A 20,721-nucleotide genomic window follows, 5' to 3' on the forward strand; every position below is an offset into this window, starting at 1 on the left:
GTGGTGACCCGAGATTGGTCCATCGTACTCCAGCCTGGGTAACAAGAAACTCCGTCTCAAAAAAAAAAAAAAAAAAGAAAGAAAGAAAAAGAAAAAAGAAAGAGAAAGAAAAAGAAAATGAGCAGATTCACCTTAAAGATTTTTCCAGAAACCAAAAGATACAGTGGAATGCAACAGTCTGCATTTTAACTGACATCTACCCCAAAAGGAGGAACCATAGCATTCATGGAGGTACTGCAATACTATATTGACTTGTAAAAAGGATGAGCAAGCTTTTGTTCCATCTCCCTGTTCCAAAAATCCACCTGATAAAGTATCCTCAATTACAGAACTGATGAGATGTTAGAGGATAAGAACAGATACTATTCTTGCTCACAGACCAAAAAAGCATGGCCGGATGTGGTGGCTCACCTTGTAATCCCAGCACTTTGGGAGGCTGTGGAGGGCGGATTACCTGACGTCAGGAGCTTGCAACCAACCTGGCCAACATGGTGAAGGCCAATCTCTATTAAAAATACAAAAATTAGCCAGGTTTGGTGGCACAAACCTGTAATCCCAGCTACTTGGGAGGCTGAGGCACGAGAATAGCTTGGACTCAGGAGATAGAGGTTACAGTGAGCCAAGATCGTACCACTGCACTCCAGCCTGGGCAATAGAGTAAGACCCCTCCCACAAAAAAAAGCAAAGAAACTACTACAATTAACATTCCCATCAGGGTGGATCACCTGAGGTCAGGAGTTCAAGACCAGCATGGCCAACACGGTGAAACCCCATCTCTACTAAAAATACAAAAATTAGCTGGGCATGGTAGCAGGCACCTGTAATCCCAGCTACTCAGGAGGCTGAGGCAAGAGAATCTCTTAAACCCGGGAGGCGGAGGTTGCAATGAGCCGAAATCGCACCATTGCCCTCCAGCCTGGGCGACAAGAGTGAAACTCCATCCCCCAACCAAAAAAAAAAAAAAGTGACTGAAAAAAGTGGGCATGCTGGAATAGATAAACATACTGTACTGTACGATGTGAGACCGGAGAATAGTGTTCCAAGAAAGGACCCAAAGGACACATTTACAAAACCATCAGGAAAACACTGGTGACATCGGTGGGCATCAGCATCACTTAGAAATTCAGTGGTGGCTTCTGAGCAGTCCACAGCTGATGACAGGAGAAGCAGTCACAGAGCTGAGTTACTCAAGATATATGGAGAAGTATGTTTCAACACATAACAGAGGCCAGATAGCATTGCTTAGCTGCCAAAAGCCAGAAATATGCAACTACCATAAAACTGGCAATGTTGCAGGGGTAGGTAGTCATGGGGAGTTCGATTCAGAGTTGTGGATACAATAGAGCATGGCATCCTTAGGGGAAAAATATGTGGATAGCCAAAAAGGATGCTACTACACATCTACAAAGAGAAAAAGGCAAGAATAGAGGAGGAAGAGGCAGCTAAGGGCCATCACCATAATACACAGTCAAAATCCTTCATTCGGCTCCCGGATCTGAGCCAACTTTTTAAATCTAGGCTCACTGCAACATCCTCCACCTCCAGGGTTCAAGGGACTCTCCGGCCTCAGTCTCCCTAGTAGCTGGGATTACAGGCACACGCCACCACGCCCAGCTAATTTTTGTGTTTTTAGTAGAGACGGGATTTCGCCACATTGGCCAAGCTGGTCTCAAACTCCTGACCTCAAGTGATCTGAATGCCTTGGCCTCCCAAAGTGCTGGGATTACAGGCATGAGTCACCGCACCTGGCTGAACCAACTTTCACATCCAAAACTCAATTACTGAAGAGGTACCCAAATCCCTAGGAAAGGATGCTAAAACTGTAATGGTTCCGCCAGTTCCTCCTAAACGGGAGTATGTCAACATATCACCTACTCAGACTATTGGGTAAAGGGAAATGCCTAAACACTTTGAGGATTTGGGGGACAAGATCTGAACTGACATTGAGACCTGGAAACCCAAAGCATCACCATGATCCCTGCATTATACTGGGGACTTACAGGTGTCAGGCAGTAACTGAAGTCTTAGCCAAAACTTACTAGCTCATAGTAAGTCTGCTTGTCCATGGACCCATCACTAGTCATTTCCTCAGGTCCAAGTGTTTAAACGAGGGCTGGGCATGGGAGGCTGAGGCAGGAGAATTGTTTAAACCCAGGAGGTAGAGGTTGCAGTGAGCCGAGATTGCACCACTGCACTCCAGCCTGGGTGACAGAGTGGGACTCTATCTCAAAACAAAACAAACAAACAAACAAACAAACAAACAAAAATTAGCCAGGCGTGGTGGTGCACGCCTGTAGTCTCAGCTGCTTGGGAGGCTGAGGTCCAAGAATTGCTTGAACTCGGAAGGTGAAAGTTGCAGTGAGGCCAGATGGCACCACTGCAAGCCAGCACATTCCATCTCAAAAAAAAAAAAAAATTTAACAGGACTGATATACTTAGGAGTTGAAGTAATCACATTGGGTCCTTGGCCTAAGAGATAAGAGCTATCATACTGGGACAGACAAACCCCTCTAAAACCCCTCCCTCTCTTCAGCCATGATAGTAAATCAAAGCAGTATTACATCCTGGGGAGGGACAGAGATCAGTACCACCACTAAAGACAAAAAGGATGCATGGGTGTGGTGTCTATCACATCCATACCTAGAAATATATCTCCAGCCCACACACTGGGTAAGCTGCCAACTTTGACTCAAACTGTGAGTAGGAAACGGCTCTGCACCTAGTCTAGGCTGCAATGTACATGGCCTTGCCACTTAAGCCATGCAACCCAGCAGATCCTGGGGGAGCCAAAGTATCAGTAGCGAAAAAAAAGATGCAGTGGAGAACTTATGGCAAGCTCCTACGGCAAAAGCACAATGCGAGTCCCTGAGATTCTGGAGCAAGACCAAGCTGTCCAAAGCAGGGAAGTAGGTGCCTTTTGAGAAACAGCGTCAAGGCTGTTACTGGAAAGCTTGACTATGAAGCATCCAGAACTGCCCCATTATGAATTGGGTCTTGTCAGACCTACCTAGTCACAAAGTCAGACAGACCCTTTAGTCAGACATTAAGGTGGAAATGGTATATCCAGGATGAAGCTGAAAGCACAACCAGAAAACATTAGTACTCTGCATGAGCAGGTAGCCCAGACACCCATGGTACCCACCACAGTTGTAAAAGTACCTCTTCCCTGGAAGACCACCTCAATGCCACACTCCTCCACAACCCAGGAAATTCTATGCTATTTCTTTTGGGCCAGGTACAGTGGCTCATGCCTGTTTCCCAGCAATTTGGTCACTTGAGCCCAGGAGTTGGAGACCAGCCTAGGCACCATAGTGAGGCACTGTCACACTCCAAAAAATTAAAGAATTAGCTGGGTGTGATGGCACATGCCTACAGTCCCAGCTACTCAGGAGGCTGAGGTGGGAGGATGCTCTGAGCCCAGGAGTTCAACGCTGCAGTGAGCTGTGATCACACACTGCATTCCAGCCTAGACGACAGAGTGAGATCCTGGTTCAAAAAGAAATTGAGGCCCAGTGTGGTGGCTCACGCCTGTAATCCCAACACTTTGGGAGGCCAAGCCAGTCTGATCACTTGAGGTCAGGAGTTCGAGACCAGCCTGACCAACATGGTGAAACCCTGTCTCTACTAAAAATACAAAAATCAAAAATCAGCCGGGAGTGGTGGTGGGCACCTGTAATCCCAGCTACCCAGGAGGCTGAGGCAAGAGAATTGCGTTAAGCTGGGAGGCAGAGGTTGCAGTGAGCTGAGATCAAGCCACTGCACTGCAGCCTGGGGAAAAGAGCGAGACTCCATCTCAAAAAGAAATTGAGCCTTTTTTCCACTGTCATGTCTACCAGTTCCCTGCCAAGCACTGGTTATTTGCATATCCTTCCCCTCCATTAATTGAGGCAGTGCCTCTTGCTGCCAGGTGGGGGCAGTGTTGCCCCTTGAACAAACACTTTCCAGACCTCGCTACTAGCAAAATCATTTGATAAGACAGTCAATGAATTGGCTGAGAAATAATCATTTGAAAATTTATAAAATTCCCAACATAAAAAGGCAAACTGAAAAAAACTTATGAAGGTAACTAATAAATGTATATTGAGTCCTATTTGTGAATTGTATTCTGCTAGACAATAGAGATAGCAGGATGATTTACCCACATTGAATCAAACCCCAAGGAGTTTATTGTGGGTGGGAAGGGGTAGATTAGGCTTGGGGGAGCAGTGGTGATAGGGAGGCAGGGCTTCTTTTTCCTGTAGAGATGGGGGTTTCGTCTTACTATGTTGCCCAGGCTGGTCTCAAACCTCTGGCCTCAAGGGACCCTCTCACCTTGGCCTCCCAAAGTGCTGGGGTTACAGGTGTGAGCCATTGGCCGTTAGAAGCAGGGCTTTTTTTTTTTTTCCTTTTTTTTTTTTGAGACAGAGTCTCACTCTGTCGCCCAGGCTGGAGTTCAATGGGGTGATCTCAGCTCATCACAATCTCCACCTCCCGGGTTCAAGCAATTCTCATGCCTCAGCCTCCCAAGTAGTTGAGATTACAGGCACACTCCAACATGTCCAGCTAATTGTTGCATTTTTAGTAGAGACACAATTTCACCACGTTGCCCAGGCTGGTCTTGAACTCCTGACCTCAAGTGATCTGCCCGCCTCGGCCTCCCAAAGTGCTGGAATTACATGCCCGGTCTAGCAGCACTTCTTAATGGCTGTATTGATCAAGTTGGGCTATAGCTTAAAGACAATGGAGAGGCGGTCGGGCGCGGTGGCTCAAGCCTGTAATCCCAGCACTTTGGGAGGCCGAGACGGGCGGATCACGAGGTCAGGAGATCAAGACCATCCTGGCTAACATGGTGAAACCCCGTCTCTACTAAAAAATACAAAAAACTAGCCGGGCGAGGTGGCGGGCGTCTGTGGTCCCAGCTACTCGGGAGGCTGAGGCAGGAGAATGGTGTAAACCCGGGAGGTGGAGCTTGCAGTGAGCTGAGATCCGGCCACTGCACTCCAGCCTGGGCGACAGAGCGAGACTCCGTCTCAAAAAAAAAAAAAAAAAAAAAGACAATGGAGAGGCACTGAAGGATTGTGAGCGGAAGTCAGACCTGACCAGACTTTTTTTTTTTTTTTTGAGAGAGAGGTTTCGCTCTTGTAGGCCAGGTTGGAGTGCAGTGGCTCGATCTCAGCTCACCGCAACCTCCGCCTTCCTCAAGTCATTCTCCTGCCTCAGCCTGCTGAGTAGCTGGGATTACAGGCATGCGCGACCATGCCTGGCTGATTGTGTATTTTTAGTAGAGACAAGGTTCCTCCATGTTGGTCCGGCTGGTCTCAAACTCCCAACCTCAAGTGATCCACCCACCTAGGCCTCCCAGCGTGAGCCATCCTGCCCGACAGACCAGAGTTTTTATTTGTAAAGATCACTCTGGCTACAATGTGGAGAATGAACTAGAAGGGAAGAAGCCAGAGCCAGGAAGTCAGACTAAGTCTGTTACCTACAGATTGCTTTGGGAGGCCAAGGCTGGAGAATCACCTGAGCCCAGGAGTTTGAGACCAGCCTGGGCAACACAGCAAGACCTCTGTCTATACAAAAAGTAAAATAAGTTAGCTGGGCATAGTGGCCAGTGCCTGTACTCCCAGCTCAGCCCAGAGGATTGCTTGAGCCCAGGAGTTTGAGGTTACAGTGACCAAGAGTGAAACCCTCTTTTTTTTGAGACAGGGTCTCTATTTGTTGCACAATTAAAGCTCACTGCAGCCTTGAACTCCTGGGCTCAAGCAATCCTCCCTACCTCAGCCTCCCCCAGAACTGGGACTATACACATGCACCACCACACTCAGCTAATTTTTATTTTTGCAGAGACGGGTCTCCGAATGTTGTCCAGGCTGGTCTCAAACTCCTGGGCTCAAGCACGCTGCTTGCCTTGGCCCCCCAAAGTGCTGGGATTATGTGGGGGAAAGAAAAAAGAGATCAGACTGTTACTGTGTCTATGTAAAAAAGGAAGACATAAGAAATTCCATTTTGATCTGTACTAAGAAAAATTCTTCTGCCTTGAGATGCTATTAATCTGTAACCCTAGCCCCAACACTGTGCTCGCAGAAACATGTGCTGTATTGACTCAAGGTTTAATGGATTTAGGGCTGTGCAGGATGTGCTTTGTTAAAAATGTGTTTGCAGGCAGTATGCTTGGTAAAAGTCACCGCCATTCTCCAGTCTCCGGTCTCGAGTACCCAGGGACACAACGCACTGTGGAAGGCCGCAGGGACTGCTGCCCAACAAAGCCTGGGTATTGTCCAAGGTTTCTCCCCACTGAGACAGCCTGAGATATGGCCTTGTGGGAAGGGAAAGACCTGACCGTCCCCCAGACACCCGTAAAGGGTCTGTGCTGAGGAGGATTAGTGAAAGAGGAAGGCTTCTTTGCAGTTGAGATAAAAGGAAGGCATCTATCTGTCTCCTGCTCATCCCTGGGCAATGGAATGTCTCGGTATAAAACCTGATCGTACGTTACATTCTATTTACTGAGATAGGAGAAAACTGCCTTATCGATGGAGGTTAGACATGCTGGCGGCAATACTGCTTTTTTTTTTTTTTTTGAGAGGGAGTCTTGCCTTGTCACCCAGGCTGGAGTGCAGTGGTGCAATCTCAGTTCACTGCAAGCTCCGCCTCCCGGGTTCCCTCCATTCTCCTGCCTCAGCCTCCCAAGTAGCTGGGACTACAGGTGCGCGCCATCACATCCAGCTAATTTTTTTGTATTTTAGTAGAGACGGGGTTTCACCATGTTAGCCAGGATGGTCTCCATCTCCTGACCTCGTGATCCGCCCGTCTGGGCCTCCCAAAGTGCTGAGATTACAGTGCTGGGATTACAGGCGTGAGCCACCGTGCCTGGCCGACAATACTGCTCTTTACTCCACTGAGATGTTTGTGTAAAGTCAAACATAAATCTGGCCTACATGCACATCGAGGCACAGCACCTTTCCTTAAACTTATTTATGACAGAGTCCTTTGCTCACATGTTTTCCTGCTGACCCTCTCCCCACCATTACCCTATAGTCCTGCCACATCCCCCTCACCGAGATGGTAGAGATAGTGATCAATAAATGCTGAGGGAACTCAGAGACCGGTGCCGGTGTGGGTCCTCCTTATGCTGAGTGTCGGTCCCCTAGGCCCACTTTTCTTCCTCTATACTTTGTCTCTCTGTCTTATTTTCTCAGTGTCTCGTCCCACCTGATGAGAAATACCCACAGGTGTGGAGGGGCTGGCCCCCTTCAGGATTACAGGCGTGAGCCGCTCTACCTAGCCTACTTTTTTTTAAATGCCCTATTTTCTAGTAGATTCTATGTCACTACACAAGAGGTTGCAAACTCACAATGAGGGCCACCTTTGGCCCACAGGCATATTTCGGTTTTTTGTTTGTTTGTTTTTGAGACTCGCTCTTGTCCCCCAGGCTGGAGTGCAGTGGGGTGATCTTGGCTCACTGCAACTTCCACCTCCCGGGTTCAACCGCTTCTCCTGCCTCACCCTCCTAAGTAGCTGGGATTACAATCGCCCGCCACCGCACCCACACCACGCCCGGCTTATTTTTGTATTTTTAGTAGAGAAGGGGTTTCACCATGTTGGCCATGCTGGTCTCTAACTCCTGACCTCAGGTGATCCGCCCACTTCGGCCTCCCAAAGTGCTAGGATTACAGACATGAGCCACCGCGCCCGGCCAAAAAAATTTAAACTCAACATTTTAAAGTGGGTAAATACACAATTCTGGACTTCTGGATTCTTTTGAAAACTATTTGATCACACAGAGACAATACTGTCACAAGGCAACAATCAGCTGGAGCTGTGAAAGGGCTGCCCAGTTCACCAGAGTCCCAACTCAGTTCATTTCACTTACCTACATTACTTAGCTGATTTCTGTATGTGAGTTGGAGACCCCTAACCCAAATCCCCTCTTTTCCACTTCCACTGCCGTTACACTTGCTAGTATTGAATCCTCTTGCCTAAACTACTATGGCAATCTAATTAATGACCTTGTCTCCATCTTATCCCCCAATGTCTTATCACTTTCCTACTTAAAAACTCTCCCTGGTTTTTTTTTTCTATCTATGATTCAAGTGATTTAGCTTTGCTCTCAAGGTCCTGCTTATGTGGCTTTCCCCAGGAAATACATTCCAGTTTTATATTCTAATACTCCCCTTTTGCCCATCTTTCATGAATTGTAGCCACACACTTCTTTCTTTTTCTTGCACCAAGCTTGTGCTCCAGTTGTTTCTTTAACTGGAATTCCCCTCCGGAGTCTTTCAACCCTTTCAGGCCCAGACACTCTATAAAGCATTTCCCAACTGCCATTCCCACTCACAACCTCCCCAGCCTTGTCTGTCTACTCTGGGCCATCTTGATTTTCCATAGTTTATCTGTCCCACTTTTTTTTTTTTTTTTGAGACAGGGTCTCACTCAGTCATCCAGGCTGGAGTGCAGTGCAGTGGCTTGATCACAACTCACTTACAGCCTCAAATTTCTGGGCTCAAGCAATCCTCCCACCTCAGCTTCCCAAGTAGCTGAGGCTACAGGCATGCACCACCGCTCCTGGCTAATTTTTTCTATTTTTCTGTAGAGATGGGTATCGGTTTCTCACTATGTTGCTTAGGCTGGTCTTGAACTCTTGGGTTCAAGAGATCCTCCCACCTTGGCCTCCCAAAATGCTGAGCCAGGCCGGGTGTGGTGGCCTACGCCTGTAATCCCAGCACTTTGGGAGGCTGAGGCAGGAGGTCACCAGGTCAGCAGTTCGAGACCAGCCTGGCCAACGTGATGAAACCCCATCTCTCCTAAAAATACAAAAATTAGCGTGGCTTGATGATTGCGGGAGCCTGTAATCCCAGCTACTCAGGAGGCTGAGGAAGGAGAATCGCTTGAACCTGGGAGGCAGAGGTTGCAGTGAACCGACATCCCGCCACTGCACTCTGGGCGACAGAGCAGAACTCTGTCTCGGAAAAAAAAAAATGTTTATAAAGTGTGCTTGTACACGTAGATGTTTACCACGAACGACTGAACTAATGCTGTCCGGTCTCAGTAAAACAGTCTATAGCTGACTGCAACCATAGTGATCGGGCAGGAGTTGCAGCAGGCAGCACCGCGGGAGCCCTTTAAGGTTCCCCATCAATAAAGGGGGCTGTCATCCTACCTAGCTCTTGGGATTTTGATGGATTAATCGATTAATACAGTGTGCTTAAGACGGTGCTCCACAAATGTTAGCTAATGCTGGCCCGTAGTAGTCCAAGATCTAAAGAAAACGCACCAGAAGGCAGGACATAGGGGACCAGTTAGAAAAAAATCAGATCCTGTCTTCAGTGGAGCACTTACGCCCTGACTTACTTTACCGAAATGGCTCCCCCAAAGGGGACCTCCTCCCGAGTTTAGCTCGGGATCCAGTACCTGAGTCATCCCCCGCGCTGAGACCCTGGACACCAGCCTCCGAATGTGAGCCCGGCAGCTGGCGGGGAATCGAAACGACGGCGGTCGAGGCTTCAGGAGGCTGTAGCTCCATGGAGGCGGATCCTGCACACAGGTTTCGGGTGTGTGGGGGGAAGGGGGAGCTCAGAACAGGGTTAGCGGGTAAGCAGTCGTGACCGTCAGTCCAGGATCCGCGTGAGGCAGTGATCTCACCGCTCCTGCCACATGCACTGGGTGAGAAAACTAAGCCGCAATGCGGTCGGTGAGGTTCCGTAGGACGCATGCGCGCCCTTTTCGCGCCGCAAGTTCAGGTAGCGCTTTGTCCACGCCCTCCTTCCCTGGAACTCTCTACCCACAACTCCCCGGGGTCGCATGCGGTCAACGTATGCGCGTGCGCTCGCCATAGCACCGCCCCCAAATCCCGTGGGCCTCTGCGGGATGGTATTTAATCGTCTCTCCGTGCCAATTTCGGTCTCATTGTTCTACTGCCGCTGGTAAGTGATTTCGTAAGATTTGTAGCTGTCAGTGTTTTGTGCTTTGTCCGTTTCTTTTATTTTGAACGATTGTGCGGACATCGCATAGCACGCGCTATGCCTTCTGTGTTGTAGCTGTCTAGCCAGGGTGACTGGCGGGTGAGGTCTTGTGGGTGGCCTCGAGACTTAAATTAAGTAGCAGCGGGGCTTTGTGAAGGACAAGATGGCGATGGCGGGCCGTGCGGGTCCCCTCCCTATGATGAGGACCTTTTCACAGACCTGTACTGAGCTCCGTGAGGATAAGTGACTCTGAGGAGATGGGCCCTGCAAGCCTCCTACTTAGCCGTCGGCTCAGAAGATAGCGTTTTCGAAATGCCCTGTGTTGACCTAATGTCTTCTTGGACTCTTGTCTGCAGGGTTTACGCGCACGTTGGAATCGAAGAGAGCTCTATGTTACAGTAAGTTCTTATGGCCATTTCTTAACCTCTGCTCTTTCGTTGAGTGTGTAGAAGTTGCTACGGGGATGATTTTACAAACTGAACTCTCTCTTTCTGATGGATTAGTGGAGAAAACAAAAATTCTGAGTAGCACTGTACTGTACGCAATAAATGTCAGGGACTTATTGATTTGTCTGAGGTGTTAGTGAAGGCTGTTATTTTTTCAGATGTTTAGCCCACAAAAGCTCACTGGTGAAGGAATGGGACAAGACCCATCTTTCTGCAAAGCCAGCGTTACAGTAATGTTCCAGGTAGGTGTACATGCTTTTATGCTCTTACAGAGGAGACCTTGCTAGATAACCACTCCGTGATGAACACAAAATGACAAGCATATGGCTGAACTTATAAGTGATGTCATCTTACTACTGAGAAGTGACAGCGAGGTCTTCGGGGGTCTTTGAATGACTATTTTTAGGTACATAAAATGCCTTCCTCTGTTGTCTACAGCATCTCATAATCTATCCTGAGGAATTCAGCTGCCTCCCAGGGTGAATACAGGTAATTATTCAAATTGGTGTATGTCATCTCTGTAAATGTTCACAAGAGAACAAGTGGCCGGCGGAAGCAATTTTGTTTTTTGGCGCCTTCCATCTTGTTCCTCTTGAGATAATTTTCTGGGAAGCGAGATCGCAACCCGGTACTACAGTTCTTGTAAAGGTGCGCTGTTATCCTCATCCATATATCGATCACTTTACTGTCAGATGATTTGAATTGATAAGCTGATGTTCTGTGAGGTACAAAAATTAATAGCATGTTAGAGTTCTGATGGCAGTTGTTGATTTTGAATAAGTTTCATTCCATCCTAATACCTTAAAATAACTAATTTGCTTTGCTTTCCAGGTATTCCTCATGACAATCTGCCTCTATCTTACAGTACGTTGCTTTTTTAATTCTATGGGCCTATTATCTAATTGATAACTTAGCCATCTTGATGTTTGTTACCAAAGCCTGCTTAAACCATAAAGTTTTCTGGTTCCTCTTGTTCTCTGTAGTGATGTTTCCAGACCTCCCCTTTTTTCTCTCAGATAGATGCCCACTGATCTGCCCAGGGTCAGACTAGTGCTTGTCAGTTGTAGGTTTCCACGGTTCAGCTCCAATGAGGAGGAAACATCCTGCCTCAGCCCTGTTCTAGCCTGGGAACCAGTAATTGTGAACCCACCAGGATTAACTGAAAAAGGGCATGAGAGCTTATTCCATAAGCTGTCTGAGGCATTTGGTTACCTTTTCTTAGCTTGTCCACTAGCAACCGTAACTAAAATAGTTTTGGCTGTTTGGGATAATTAGCTAATTGATTGATTTTTTTGATTCAGGAGCAGCTTGTTGCCATATACTATTGAAAAACCTTCAGAGCTGAGAGGTTAGTTGATTTTTTTTTTTTTTTTTTTGCTCCTTACCGCTTATGCCACCAAGTAGACAGTTTCTATGATGAATCAAACTAGCTCACTATGACTGACAGTGAAAATACATGAACACCTGAGAAATTGGAGAATGCAGGGAGTGGGGGGTAACCATGTCTGAGGAATCTTTCACCCACAGTTTTGTTTTTCTCTAGGTGTTATTAACCAATAACCTCTTTGGCTCTAAGGTGAGTAATTTCACTGTATTCAATGCATCCAGCATATAGAGTAGAAAAAACTGCCTTTTTAGGCCTGTATATATGATGACTTACATGGAATCTCGTTCGGCTGATGACTTGCTGTTGAGACTCTGAAATCTGATTTTCTAAGAATGATGCGTGGGAACAACTTAATGCAGGATAGGAGAAGCACTACTGACTTGGTCTTCCTCCTTTCAGGGCCAGCACCTTCTCTCTAGCACTCGAGGAGTTTGAGGTAAGTGGCTTTGCAATAGCTGCCATCAATGGCTGCTATATACAATTTTCTGTGATTTTTGTGTGTGATAGCACTGTGGTCTGGGTGGATGTGTACAGATAGAACTGGCTTAACCCAAATCTTTGATCTCCTGGACCACCAAGTGATGATCACCTGCTCACCAGTGATGAGTTGAATACCGCCCCAGTCTGATCAATGTGACTGAAAGGTATTTTCTGAGCTGTGAGCCTGCCTTCCAGTGACAACTTCTAAAAATTACAAGTTATTTGAGGAGGCATTACAGCCAATAGGAAGTTCTTGGGCTAAGTAGTGTTTCCTCTAAAATGTGCCCTGAAACTTCTGTCTGCCAAGCAACAGATATAGTTGAGAGATTGTAAAATGTACTGTAGAATGAAAGTCTCTCAAGACTACATGATTTTTTCTTGATTTTGCAGGAAAACTAGGTGTTACTGTTGACTCCAGACTGCAGTTACAGGTGAGTAAACCGAAATGTAAGGTGGACTGTGCTAAAAATTCCCAATGAAGAAACTTTCACACGTCTTACTCTCTGTCCTAGTCCCAGAGCCTGTAAAGGTGAACCCACTGGGACTGGCTGGGGGAAAAGAGGAAGATTTGTTCCAGAAGGAACTGTCTGAGGGATGACAAATATTTCTATACAAAGAAAGGGAGTAATCAGCACTTGTTGAAAACATTGATTTTAATTTTTCCAGGTCTGAGTAAAGAACAAGGTGCATAAGAAATGGTAGGTATCTGTTTAAATATTTAACTGGTTTTATAATAGCAACCTTTTACTCTTAGGTTACATAGTGTTAACTATTGTGTACATTCATATTTTCCAATCCAATAAGAACTTTTGTTTTTCCTCTGCAGGAATCTGTCTTGGAGGACATCAGAAGGTGAATTTTCCAAGTCCTTGGATAACCTAGCTGTTGAAGTTACCACAGCATAATTTTAGTCGTCTTAATGGCGTGGCTGCTTTTTTTTTTTCAAAGCTTTACTGTGAATCATGCCTTTGGGTGGGTCTACCTGGGCACAAGGAAGTGACCCCTTGAGAGTTTGCTATTTTTAACTGGGTTTTACCCAGCTTGCTTAGGCAGTCTGTCTAATGCTGCATTTCCTACTCCAAGGCAGCATTCAAGGAGCCTAATTTATCAGCACACTTTAGGGACTTTTTCCCTAGATGTACCTCACTGAAGGAATTTTAAATGAAAAGCTTGCTGGGTTTAGGGGGTCTTTTAGATGTACCTTAAAATGTTAGCAGACACAGATTAAGACACTGGGAGCCAATGAAACAGTTGAGGGTTTGCTGTGTGTTAATGTTTCTGTATTTTATCACCCCCTTCCTGCAACATTATTTCTGTGGAATCTACCTGCCCTTTTGTTTTTTAGATACAAGGGCTTGGTTTTACTACCAAGGCTGCGCTCAAGGCCCCGGCTTTAAGAGATCCTCCCACCACAGATTTCCAAAGTGCTGGGATTGTAGGTGTGATTCTTGGCACCCAGACTTTGCTGCCTTTCTTACATGATCCAAGCCCAGAACCAAAACTCAGGCACTGCATAGATGGCCAGTTTGGCAAACTACTGACCTAGCTTGTTGCCAATTGTTGATTGAGCTTCCCATAACTCCATTTCTGTTCCTCTGTATAGAGCCACCTTCTATTCCCATCATGAGCCTTTAGGTCTCCATTTGCATGTTGCAAATACTGTGTGCCATGTAGGTAGCTCATTCAGGGCATTGCTCTAAACTACAAAAAAAGGTTCCCTTGAGGAGTGGCTGTCAATTTGTGTTGCTGTATTGGTTGTTGATGAAAATAATAAAATGATTGATTACATAGTCCTGTTTGTATGTGCCTCCTTAGCACCAGTGTGTAAATTTCCATGGGAAACTGGCTTCCTCTCATGTTCCCTCAAGTCCCTGGAACTGGGGTCTTGACAGGGTCTGCCTGCTAGGCAGTATGTTAAATGACTAACCTGATCTGAGCAGAGCATCCATCTTGGTGTGTACAATACCATTACATTGGAGCTTTTTTTAAAGTTTCCCTCTTGCCTAGTCCTAGGGTGCAGTGACAGGATCACAAGCTCACTACAAATTCAAGCTTTTGGGCTCAAGCAAACCTTCACTTTAACCAGCAGGTGGAGTCTTGTTCTTGTCACCCAGGCTGGAATGTGGTGGCATGATCTCAGATCACTGCAACTTCCACCACCTAGGTTCAAGCCATTCTCCCTGCCTCAGCCTCCTGCGTAGCTGGGACTACAGGCGTGTGCCACCACACCCAGCTAATTTTTAGTAATTTTAGTAGAGATGGGGCTTCATCGTGTTAACCAGGATGTTCTCGATCTCCTGACCTCAGGATCCTCCCACCTCGGCCTCCCAAAGTGGTGGGATTATAGGTGGGAGCCACCATGCCTAGCCAAATAATCTATGCTTTTTATTTATTTTGAGACGGAGTTTCACTCTTATTGCCCAGGCTGGAGTGTAATAGCGGCATCTCCCCACTGCAACCTCCGCCTCGGCTTCAAGCGATTCTCCTGCCTTAGCCTCCTAAGTAGCTGGGATTACAGGCATGTGCCACCGCGCCCAGCTAATTTGTGTGTGTGTGTGTGTATATATATATATACTTTTTTTTTTTTTTAGTAGAGACGGGATTTCTACATGGTCAGGCTGATCTCAAACTCGCGACCTCAGGTGATCCGCCTGCCTCGGCCTCCTAAAGTGCTGGGATTACAGGCGTGAGCCACCGCACCTGGCCAAATCTCGCTTTTCAATTCGCCTTGAGGAAGAAGGGAAAGCACAAGGACAGTGCCAACCTGTGGATACTGTGGGGGTAAAGTTGTGTATGGTTAGTCAGCAGCTCTCAATTTTTTCAGACAGTCTCACTCTGTCAGCCAGGCTGTGGTACAGTTGTGCAATCACAGCTCATTGCAGCCTAAACTTCCTGGGCTGCAGGGATTCTCCCACCTCAGCCTCCCAAATAGCTGGGACTACAGGTGCACACCACCACGCCCAGCTAATTTTGTATTTTTGGTAGAGTACAGACAGTTTCACCATGTTACCTAGGCTGGTCTTGAACTGAGCTCAAGCAGTCCACCCCATTCTGTCTCCCAAAGCACTGGGATTACAGACATCTGCACTTGGCCGCTTTTCTTTTTTCTTTTTTTTTTTTTTTTAAGCCATCAGGTATTTAAGCCGGTTCTCAATCTTTTTAACCAGGCAGCCCCCAAACCAGAATATTTTTGGAGAGATTTCTTCAGTGTTTTGGGAACTTTTTTTTTTTTTTTTAGAAGCTCTTTGTCACCCAGGCTGGAGTGTAGTAGTGTCATCATGTCTCAACATAGCCTCAAGCTCCTGGGCTCAAGCGATCCGACACCTCAGTTTCCCGAGTAGCTAGGACTATAGGGACATGCCTATTATGCCCAGGTAATTTTAATTTTTTGTAGAGATAGTCTCACTATGTTGCCCAAGTTGGTCTCGAACTGGGCTCAAGTGATCCCATTGCCCAGTGTCTCAAAGTGTTGCGATTACAGGCATGAGCCACTGCACCCTGCATCCCTCAAAAGAGCAATTTTTTAAATCTTCCCTGAACTTGGAGACTCCAACCTGCATTGACAGGTAGCCCCTCATCGGGTGATTCTGTTATAAGCCGTCAGATAATGACTACCCTTATATTTCTCAGAGTGTTTGGGAGAATGGATACCAACTAGTGATAAGTTATGGGATTTCTAACCGTTTTTATTTATTTGTATTTTTCTTTTCTTTTTCTTTTTTTTTTTTTTTTTTGAGGCGGAGTCTTGCTCTGTCGCCGGGGCTGGAGTGCAGTGGCCGGATCTCAGCTCACTGCAAGCTCCGCCTCCCGGGTTTACGCCATTCTCCTGCCTCAGCCTCCCAAGTAACTGGGACTACAGGCGCCCGCCATCTCGCCCGGCTAGTTTTTTGTATTTTTTAGTAGAGACGGGGTTTCACCGTGTTCGCCAGGATGGTCTCGATCTCCTGACCTCGTGATCCACCCGTCTCGGCCTCCCAAAGTGCTGGGATTACAGGCTTGAGCCACCGCGCCCGGCCTCATTTATTTTTAAGGAGTTTTGCTGTGTCACCCAGGCTGGAGTCCAGTGGTGTGATCTCAGCTTACTGCAACCTCTGCCTCCCGGGTTCAAGTGATTCTCCTGCCTCAGCTTCCCAAGTAGCTGGGACTACAGGCGTGTGCCACTACACCCAGATAATTTTTGTATTTTTAGTAGACATGGGTTTTTACTATATGTTGGCCAGGCTGGTCTCGAACTCCTGACCTCAGATGATTCGCCCACCTCGCCCTTCCAAAGTGCCGGGATTACAGGTGTGAGCCACTGCACCAGACCCTGCTTTTAATTTTTGTTCATAAATTTTAGGATTTCTCCAGTCAGAATTATAAGAACGGCAACTCAGCTGAAACAACACATATTTTTTGCTCATTAAATGGTAGCCACATAGACTTGAGAGTTGTTATCACAATTATTACAACCACAAGAATGGAAGGGTCAGTTCTGAGAAGACCACCCAAGGACCCTAGGGGAGCACCAGAATTTAGAGATGGAGGATCAGCAGAGCAGAAACAGAAAAGCAACACAAGCAGTGGGAACCTGCGCGGTACTGACTTGCGAACTGAGGGAAGTCTCCCCACTGCCCACAGTTGAATCTTTTGTTAAAGCCACAAAGAAGTCAGGTGGGGACTGGCCAGGCGCAGTGGTTCACACCTGTAATCCCAGCACTTTGGGAGGCCAAGGTGGGCGGATTACCTGAGGTCACAAGTTCAAGACCAGTCTGGCCAACATGGTGAAACCCCATCTCTACTAAAATTAGCTGGGTGTGGCAGCGTGCGCCTGTAGTCTCAGCTACTCAGAAGGCTGAAGCAGGAGAATCTCTTGAACCTGGGAGGCAGTGGAGGTTGCAATGAGCTGAGATCACGCCACTGCACTCCAGCCAAGGCGACACAGCAAGACTGTATCTCAAAAAAAAAAAAAAAAAAAAAAGGCTGTGCGCAGTGCCTCGCGCCTGTAATCCCAGCACTTTGGGAGGCTGAGACAGGCGGATCACCTGAGGCCAGGAGTTCAAGACCAGCCTGACCAACATGGAGAAACCCTGTCTCTACTAAAAATACAAAATTAGCCGGGCGTGGTGGCACACGCCTGTAATCCCAGCTGAGGCTGAGGCAGGAGAATCGCTTGAACCCAGGAGGCAGAGGTTGCGATAAGCTGAGATCACACCACTGTACTCCAGCCTGGGCAACAAGAGAGAAACTCCGTCTCAAAAGCAAAAACAGAAATGAGAGTAGGACAAAATGGAGAAATGGAGGAGATGGCTGGAATGATTGAAGCCTGGCTCCTCACATTTCTTCTGTACATTAATGACTCAGACTACAATGTTTCTAGTGAGAACCTCTTCCCTAAGCTCCAGATACATCAAACAAACCTCCCACTTAATGTACAATGAGACATTCAGCTCCTTGATTCCCTGCCTTCCCCCTGCTCCTCCCCTCAACTCCATCTCCCCACCCTAGTAAATGGCACCAGCACCAACAAGCTCCTCTATCTCAAATGCAGCAATGGGCTCACCAGGAAAACCAAGGCCTTGTGTTTTTTGTTGACACCTGTTTGGTTACATCCTAGAGGAAGCAGGAGAGACAACATGAGACAGTCAAACAAACAACTGAATATTATTGAAATCGTGCAGTAGTTCTTGACCAAGGGTGTTTTTTGCCCACTAGGGGACATTTAGCAACACCTGCAGACATTTTTGGCTGTCACAACTTGGAGAGGGGAGGTATATACTACTGACAACTATTGGGTACTGGGCAAGGATGCTGCTAAATCCTACACTGCACAGGACAGCCCCTCTCCCCCATCACCCCCAAACAATGAACTGTCCAGTCCAAAAACTCAATAATGCTGAATTTCAGACACCCTGAGATTTATAATATTTACCGGCAAAGAAGAAAGTGTGATGCAGCAAGAAAGATGGTGGTCAGAAGGCTGGGTGTAGTGGCTCATGCCTGTAACCCCAGAACTTTGGGGGGCCGAGGTAGGCGGATCACCTGAGGTCAGGAGTTTGAGACCAGCCTGGCCAACATGGTGAAACCCCATGTCTACTAAAAATACAAAAATTAGCTGGGCATGGTGGCACACACCTGTAGTCCCAGCTACTAGGGAGGCTGAGGCAGGAGAATCGCTTGAACCCAGGAGACGGAGGTTGCAGTAAGCCGAGATCGCACCACTGCACTCCAGCCTGGCAACAGAGCAAGACTCTGTTTCAGAAAAAAATACAAAAATTGGCCCGGTGGGGTGGCCCACGCCTGTAATCCCAACACTTCTGGAGGCCGAGGCGGGTGGATCACAAGGTCAGGAAATCCAGACCATCCTGGCTAACACGGTGAAATCCCGTCTCTACTAAAAAATACAAAAACTTAGCTGGGCACAGTGGCGGGCACCTGTAGTCCCAGCTACTCGGGAGGCTGAGGCAGGAGAATGGCGTAAACCCGGGAGGCAGAGGTTACAGTGAGCCGAGATTGTGCCACTGCACTCCAGCCTGGGCAACAGAGTGAGATTCTGTCTCAAAAAAAAAAAAAAAAAAAAGTGATCAGGGAAGGCATCCCTGAAGGGGTGCCACTTGAGCTGTCACCTGTAAGAGACGATAGGGAGACGTGGGCAGAAAGGTCCAGGTTGAGGAAACAGCAGATGACATAAAAAGGACTAATGATTCATGTGGGGAAAAGAAAGATGGATCAGCCTGCTACTGTGTCTATATAGAAAGAAGTAGACATAACAGACTCCATTTTGTTCTGTATCTGAGATGCTGTTAATCTGTGACCCTACCCCCAACCTTGTTGTGGTGACTCAAGGTTTAACGGATTTTGGGCTGTGCAGGGTGTGCTTTGTTAAACAAGTGCCTGAAGGCAGTATGCTTGTGAAAAGTCATCACCATTCTCTTAATCTCAAGTACCCAGGGACACGTACACTGCCAAAGGTCGCAGGGACCTCTGCCTAGGAAAGTAGTGGTATTGTCCAAGGTTTCTCCCCATGTGATAGTCTGAAATATGGCCTTGTGGGAAGGGAAAGACCTGATCGTCCCCCAGCCTGACACCCGTGAAGGGTCTGTGCTGAGGAGGACTAGTATAAGAGGAAAGAAGGCCTCTTGGCAGTTGAGATAGAGAAAAGCATCTGTCTCCTGCCCGTCCCTGGGCAATGGAACATCTCCGTGTAAAACCCGATTGTATGTTCTGTTTACTAAGATGGGAGAAAACTGCCTTAGGGCGAAAGGTGGAACTTGCTAGCGCAATGCTGCTCTTTATGCACTAAAAGGGTTTATGGAGATGTTTACATATGCATATCAAGGCACCGCACTTTTCCTTAAACTTATTCATGTCACAGAGATCTTTATTCTTCCCTGGTTGACATTTTATCAGAGAATGTAACGCCTGACTCCTGCCTGGAGGATCTCAGCCATGCAAAACGCTTTGATACAAAGACACTGCCTCTATTTCCAACCCGGGTTAAAGGGTTTCCAACAGAACGATTTACGTTTATATTAATAGAGCTCCCAAGATAGCAAGACCTTAAGTCCCTTCTCAGCCAGGGCCTCATATTAATCTCTTTCATTCTGGCGGGTTTGCTTTGATCGATTAAAAAAAAATCGCTCCATTTCAATTTTACCTATACTCTCCTCCTCCTCCTTCACCCCAGTCCTCTAACGACCCTGCCTCTGCCTTCGAGGAGAGGCCCTGTGGTTTCTTGGTCGGACTTCCGAGTGGGCTGCCTTACCGCGTTGCTGGCCGGTCTGAAAGTAACTCTAAGGAGTGCGTGGGTCGGAGGACATCGGAGCTGAGGCGTCAGTACCCTTCTCCCACCGCGGGATCCCGGGTTTGAGGATCAGGAGCCTCCGAAATGGCTTTCTCAGGGCATCTTTCCCTCTCAGTGAAGGGCCGGGCGGTTGCTGGTGGACAGTACAAATGCAAAGTGCAGGTCGTGCCTCGCCACTGTGTCCTCAGTTCTCACAAACTCCTGAGAGTGCGTATCACCATTTCCCCGTTTAACTGGGGAGGAGACAAGGGCCTAAGTACCAAGCCTCAGGCCATTAAGTCAGGAATTGGAGAGCGGGGAGCCCAACCTCTTTTTTTGGACTCCAAAACCTGTGCTTTGAAACCGCGCCGCGGCTTCTCCCAAGAAAGGTCCCAGAGAGGGGCGCCCCCACCTGCAGCACTGTCACGCCGCCCCCTGGAGAGCCCAAAAACCTCTAGGTTGGGAGACTAACGCCACAATCTGGGAAAAAGAGGCTACGCGGGTACTGAAATCACGATTGGTATGTGGGCCAATCCCAGGATCCTAAAAAAGCGAAGGGGCGGGTTTATGCAAAACACACTGAGCAGAGAGCAGGCGGGAGAAGCAGTACAGGACTCTTAAATAGGTATGTTTCCAAACTATAGCCACTACTATTAAGAAAGAATAATGAAAACTGCGTTTCGGAATTATAACGTATTGGAAAATAAT

At 47.3% G+C, this 20,721-nt stretch overlaps 1 protein-coding gene, 3 long non-coding RNA genes and 9 other non-coding genes across 20 annotated transcripts in view; 10 read left to right on the forward strand and 3 right to left on the reverse strand.

The window, feature by feature from the left end:
• SLC3A2 (solute carrier family 3 member 2) overlaps nt 1–9,637 on the reverse strand; it is a 31,118-nt gene extending 21,481 nt beyond the window's left edge. For all 4 annotated transcript variants that reach the window (XM_028833334.2, XM_077962507.1, XM_028833333.2 and 1 more), the window contains exon 1: nt 9,388–9,637. In XM_028833334.2, coding sequence (XP_028689167.2) covers nt 9,388–9,499 — 112 coding nt within the window. In that variant the 5' untranslated portion in view covers nt 9,500–9,637. The remainder of the gene's footprint in view (nt 1–9,387) is intronic.
• On the reverse strand, nt 210–391 carry LOC114672580 (U2 spliceosomal RNA). Its single transcript, XR_003722975.1, has one exon. It is a non-coding gene; the product is annotated as a U2 spliceosomal RNA (small nuclear RNA).
• On the forward strand, nt 9,011–14,039 carry LOC718486 (uncharacterized). Of its 5 annotated transcripts, XR_001439387.3 has the most exons (11): nt 9,011–9,899; nt 10,295–10,336; nt 10,543–10,626; nt 10,823–10,873; nt 11,216–11,248; nt 11,686–11,732; nt 11,928–11,960; nt 12,171–12,207; nt 12,642–12,682; nt 12,918–12,949; nt 13,078–14,039. It is a non-coding gene; the product is annotated as an uncharacterized LOC718486 (long non-coding RNA). The 5 variants fall into 5 exon arrangements; XR_013403642.1 differs by lacking the exon at nt 12,918–12,949 and having other exon boundaries at nt 12,642–12,703; XR_013403643.1 differs by lacking the exon at nt 11,928–11,960 and having other exon boundaries at nt 9,778–9,899; nt 11,686–11,736; nt 12,136–12,207.
• LOC114672513 (small nucleolar RNA SNORD26) lies at nt 10,394–10,467 on the forward strand. Its single transcript, XR_003722919.1, has one exon. It is a non-coding gene; the product is annotated as a small nucleolar RNA SNORD26 (small nucleolar RNA).
• On the forward strand, nt 10,678–10,749 carry LOC114672512 (small nucleolar RNA SNORD27). Its single transcript, XR_003722918.1, has one exon. It is a non-coding gene; the product is annotated as a small nucleolar RNA SNORD27 (small nucleolar RNA).
• Nucleotides 11,072–11,146, forward strand: LOC114672511 (small nucleolar RNA SNORD28). The gene has a single exon (XR_003722917.1). It is a non-coding gene; the product is annotated as a small nucleolar RNA SNORD28 (small nucleolar RNA).
• On the forward strand, nt 11,467–11,588 carry LOC114672519 (small nucleolar RNA SNORD22). The gene has a single exon (XR_003722925.1). It is a non-coding gene; the product is annotated as a small nucleolar RNA SNORD22 (small nucleolar RNA).
• On the forward strand, nt 11,793–11,857 carry LOC114672510 (small nucleolar RNA SNORD29). The gene has a single exon (XR_003722916.1). It is a non-coding gene; the product is annotated as a small nucleolar RNA SNORD29 (small nucleolar RNA).
• LOC114672514 (small nucleolar RNA SNORD30) lies at nt 12,029–12,098 on the forward strand. Its single transcript, XR_003722920.1, has one exon. It is a non-coding gene; the product is annotated as a small nucleolar RNA SNORD30 (small nucleolar RNA).
• On the forward strand, nt 12,364–12,432 carry LOC114672515 (small nucleolar RNA SNORD31). Its single transcript, XR_003722921.1, has one exon. It is a non-coding gene; the product is annotated as a small nucleolar RNA SNORD31 (small nucleolar RNA).
• LOC114672518 (small nucleolar RNA SNORD22) lies at nt 12,722–12,847 on the forward strand. The gene has a single exon (XR_003722924.1). It is a non-coding gene; the product is annotated as a small nucleolar RNA SNORD22 (small nucleolar RNA).
• Nucleotides 12,889–20,435, reverse strand: LOC144334168 (uncharacterized). Its single transcript, XR_013403671.1, has 2 exons — nt 18,682–20,435; nt 12,889–14,452 (listed from the first exon to the last, which is right to left on the reverse strand). It is a non-coding gene; the product is annotated as an uncharacterized LOC144334168 (long non-coding RNA).
• Nucleotides 15,347–20,176, forward strand: LOC144334166 (uncharacterized). The gene is made up of 2 exons (XR_013403669.1): nt 15,347–16,018; nt 18,897–20,176. It is a non-coding gene; the product is annotated as an uncharacterized LOC144334166 (long non-coding RNA).
• Nucleotides 20,436–20,721: the final 286 nt, after the last annotated feature.

Source organism: Macaca mulatta, chromosome 14 (assembly GCF_049350105.2).
Source record: "Macaca mulatta isolate MMU2019108-1 chromosome 14, T2T-MMU8v2.0, whole genome shotgun sequence".
Classification (NCBI taxonomy): Eukaryota; Metazoa; Chordata; class Mammalia; order Primates; family Cercopithecidae; genus Macaca; species Macaca mulatta.